General features: G+C 42.6%; 1 protein-coding gene across 1 annotated transcript; it reads right to left on the bottom strand.

Annotated features, from left to right (window-relative positions):
* Positions 1–1,338: 1,338 nt before the first annotated feature.
* Positions 1,339–3,672, bottom strand: FAM64A (family with sequence similarity 64, member A). The gene is given in 3 exon segments (XM_009071578.1): positions 1,339–1,438; positions 2,258–2,618; positions 3,381–3,672. Coding segments are annotated over 3 exon segments (753 nt in total).
* Positions 3,673–4,708: the final 1,036 nt, after the last annotated feature.

Genomic DNA, 4,708 nt, shown 5'->3' on the forward strand with positions numbered 1-4,708 from the left:
TGGTCTTAACTGCTGTAAAAATTGGAGGGATGGAAAAGAAAGGCTGTAAAATCAGACAGGATAATGGTTTGTTCTGTCATGCTTTGTGGTCTTCATTAGTAATCAGTGAGAACTAAGCTTGAGTGACAAAAACATTAGTACCAGTAGTTTTCTGGTCTGGGGTGAGAAAAGCTGCTGTTTGCATAGAAGCCCAGCTTATGGTTCATTAGGAATGTACATGGTTTCGCTAATCCACAACAAGAGAGGTGAAGTTTTACAGCTGCACAACGACCTGCTGTGGCAGACACAGCCACAGCGAACAGGAGGGAAGGACCCTGCGGGTCTGCTTCACGCTGCTTTAAAGCAGCAGGAGGTAATGAGCCGTTCTCTCTCTAAACAGCAGATTTTCACCCCACAGATGCATGCAGGTATAGACAAGGTAAGTGAACAGCTACTTTACCTGGTTGCTACTATCTTCAGTTATGAATGACAGAAGCTCATCTCACTAACAGATGGGAGAATATTATGAGTGAGACTTGGTGAACTTTCAATGGATATGATAAAATTAACTTGATACAAGATTTAACCTATAGTTATCTAGACACAGTCCCATTGGTAAAAATTGAATTTTTTGAATTATGTAGGATTTTAAGCCCTTACCTCTTTGTAGGTAAAAGTACTTGATGCTAAGCCCTCTTTAGAGATTTGAGGTGCTTGGCATTTACTTACTGAATGCTTGATGTCAAGTGTTCTGAGAGGAAGAGGTTTAGGGAATTGCCCTGTGACAAGACTTCTGACCTTTAGTATTTACTCTCTTAATACATCTAATTCGGAATGATATAACCTTCACAAATACAGCACCTCAAGTCTACCACCTCATGGATCAGCCAAGGTGTTTTGTAAGAGGCTTCTGCAGCCAGGTACCATGGACTGTTAACATAATGCTGCCCAGTACAAGGATATTTTTTGTCCATGTGCAGACATCAATGACTGTGTCAGTGCACTGGGATTTCCCCACCTCCCGCAGCCTGGATTGACGCCTCTTTTAGACAGAGGCAAGGAGGTACTTCAGGGAGGTACTGTTCTCACACAAGGTCAAAGGTAGGCTCTTGCTGTGAAAAATCTGACTCCCACAGCAAGAAACCTGAAGGCAAGAAGAGCATTTGACAGTTTTTAGAAGTTGCAAGTCCAGCTGCATATTTAATCTGCCTAGGTATCTTGAAAGGATCTACAACATTACACCTGAGAAAGTCCTGAAATTGTTCCTCATCCTGAGTTACAGGGGTCGCTTAGCCTGCATTTGGAAATGTCCAGGTGGGAGGTAACCTGTGCTAACAGTTGAGGGACAATTAACAGTATTTACCTCTCCTCTTGCCTTATGGCATCATCAAGTGCCTGGGAGATACACTTTAGCTGGCAAATCCCTGAGGAGACCGGTTCCAGCTCCCAGTCAAACTCTCTGCAAATGGAATGGTCATTACTAAAGATCAAACAGGACAGGCTGACTAGGTGACACTATTCAAGTCTCTATCCCTGCAGTATCACTCTTGTTACCTCCAGGCTTTACCCAGAGGAGTTTAGGGCTGTGGCAGTCATACTGTTAATTCCACTGGCCAACTGCTTCTCATCTCCATTCATCCCCCAGACAGCTATCTTCCAATTGAGACACAGGATTCAGATTAATGAGGCTTGGATTCAGCTTTCAGCTTTCACATTTCTTGTGACTTTGACCAAAAGAAAAACCTGTGAGCACATCATGAAGTATTTCATTAGCTCGCAAGCCTTATCTAATTTATGTTAAATCTGACCCAAGAATATCTCTCTCTCTAAAGAGCTCAGCATAAGCAAAGCTATTCTTGGTGTCTTTGCAATACAAATAGCAACTTTGGGAAACTTGGAAATAAGTAGGAGTGAGATGCATAGAGAGCATTTTTCTTTACCAGAAAGGCATCTGCAAAGAACTCAGGTATGCCTCTAGTATCTGATGATCACTGGTTCTGAGAAACCTGCAAAGTTAAGTGCAAACTTCCCCAGTGGATGGGTGATTTTTAACAAGTTCTGTCATGACACAGAACGGTATTTCACATTTCAGCTTTATGTGTTGCTCAGTCCTCATCTATACAGGTACCTGGAACTACTTTCTTAGCTATTCAAACAGCACACCCCTTCAGGAGAAGAGAACAGCGAACCGCATACCTTGCCTATCGCCTTAACAGATACTCTAATCGCAATAATTAAAAAAAGAAAAGGGAAAAAGGTTAACAAAAGAATAACTTACATCTTTCTGCTGGCAGGAGCAGATGATGAATAAGGGTTCTTCAGTGCTGCTGCTCTTCTTGATCTCCACAGAGAGACAGCATTTTTACCAAGCCAGGATGAGGAATCCCTCCATCCTGTGCATTCTGACACCCTCATTGGCCCAAGCAAGACCCTTTCAGTGGATCTTGGGGTGCCTTTGGAACTGGCTGCTGTAGTAACACTCTTCTTATGGCAAAGGGTTCGAGGCATGGTACTTCTTTTCTTGGTAGAACTGGTTGCATAGCTTCTGCAGATGGATTCAGCTGGAAAGGTCACCATCGAGTGAACTGGGCTTTGGCAAGGCTTCTGTATTTTCTGAAAGAAGCATTAGACATGTTAGGCTAAATTAGCCTAGAGTTTGGAACCAGAAAGACAAGGAACTTTCGAACTGAATTCCTAGCTTTCATTCTCATATCAGGTTTAGTCTGATGCTTCTCAACCCTCTGTACCCATTTGCATTGGAGGAATTATTTGCTTCTCCCATCCTTGAAGCTTGTCAAGGACTTCAGGGCAGGCATTGGAACAGAGCTCCTGCTGTTCTTATGCTGGGAAAAGCCAGGCTCCCTACATAAAACTGATGTGCTTAAAACTCTGAGGTCTCCAACAAAGGGAAGTGCAAACTCAAATCTGCCACCTTGTAGCAGATTTTCTCAGTCTAAATTTAGATTGACTATAATGAAGAACATGCTAACAAATAGTATGGGTACCAGAGAATAAGTAAAAAAATTAAAAAGACCCATAGTGCTACACATCTCTCAAAACCAACTCTTTGCAAGCAGTGGCAATCTCACCCACCTTCCTCCTTGTGAAGGCTGCTCTGCCATACATGAAGACATACAGTAGGGGAAAAGCATTTCTTTCATAATAAAATAATGTTTTCATCTTACTCCCTGTTCTGTCAGATCCATAATTTGCCTGTGTATACTTTAGGAAAAGATATTGAAAAGATTTTACCAGTTTGTAGCTATGAGACAACCATTAAGCTGAGCAAGTGCATGAGACTGGACTTCATGGAACACAGCACTCTACAGAGTTAGAAATCTTGGTTGTGAAGTTAAAGCAAAAAACCAAACTATCCATGCTGCACTGCAAAGGCAAAGTACCTGGGGAACCTGTTCCAAAAGCATTTTTTGCTGTTCTTTTAATAGTTGGAAGAGCCTGGCATCTCTGTCTTGCTTCTAGAGTTTCCCCAGTTGGGACTTCATGAAAACTCAGCTCTACTTGCTTTAATGGGTCTCGTTTCCTTAGAGACATGCAGATGGTATTGAGAAAACTCAAAGAAGCCCTTCTCTTGAACTTGTCAGACACAGGGCTCTCATTCTCATCGCAGTTAGCTAGGAGCTGGTGTTTCCGCTGGGCCACTGTTGCTTTGACACTTCGGAGCACAGATGCCATTTTGTTCCAGTTGCTGGTGAACCTTATTTCTAAAACAATCAAAATGAGAACAAGGCTTAGACAGAGCAAGGTACAAAGCAAAGTGAAAAAGAGAAATGGAAACTTACACTTGCCTGAAGCATGAAAACCAACACTGAGTAGACTTTTACTTGGAACTTGAAAGAGAATAGCATTGATTTCTACAGCTATTTAGAAGTCTTGCACTTATTGTGCAAGTTCTCTGAAGAAGCTTTATGCTGCATTTCCACTGCAAGGCTCAAGTTTGTGAGGTAGACTGCTCTGTAAGTGCAGTTTGTGTCTCAGACTATGATCTGGTGTCCTGAATTTTAGACTTCTTTAATTAAAACAACTTCCCACTGCCAGACAAGTTTATACAGGTGCTATTGTCTCCTGCCTGACTTGCTAGCTGAAGGCTCACACTTCAGTCACAGTTATGATTGTGGATACTTAAGTCCTGAAAAAGACAGGATTTTTACTGGCAGAAGACTTCGGTGGGAAGGGCTTAAATGCCAGTTATCTATATGACAATTTAAACATGCATCATCTGTACTTTAAATTCTTCATTTTCACTAGCTGTTAAGTTACCATACTGCTACTGAGTTGCTTCTCAAAAGCAAGTGAGTGAAAGGCTAATATTTTAAGGGTCTGAACTGAGTGTGAGTTAATTTTACCAATACTTCATTGCAGATGATCACTGTTAAAAAAGCCGGGAGATCTCTACCATCATTATACCACGTATCTCTGATCTCCTGAGTTATCTCCACCTCTCACAAGAGTCCTTATTTGTGTCAAAAAGCCATAAGGCGTATTGAAATGTAATTCTAAAAATGCCTTTAACGCATTCCTCAAGTAGCAGTAAGGAAAGGCTAGTAATCGGGAACCGAGCTCACAGCCGGTCCAGGGTCCCTCGGATCACCTGCCAGCTGCTGAGTAATTCATGCTGGCAACTGTGACTTGGGTGAAACGCTGCGACGGGAGCAGCTGCCGTCCCAGGGCTACCAAACGGGCGCGGCGCAGGACAGCGCCGGCACCGCCC

Source organism: Acanthisitta chloris, unplaced genomic scaffold (assembly GCF_000695815.1).
Source record: "Acanthisitta chloris isolate BGI_N310 unplaced genomic scaffold, ASM69581v1 Scaffold44313, whole genome shotgun sequence".
Taxonomy (NCBI): domain Eukaryota; kingdom Metazoa; phylum Chordata; class Aves; order Passeriformes; family Acanthisittidae; genus Acanthisitta; species Acanthisitta chloris.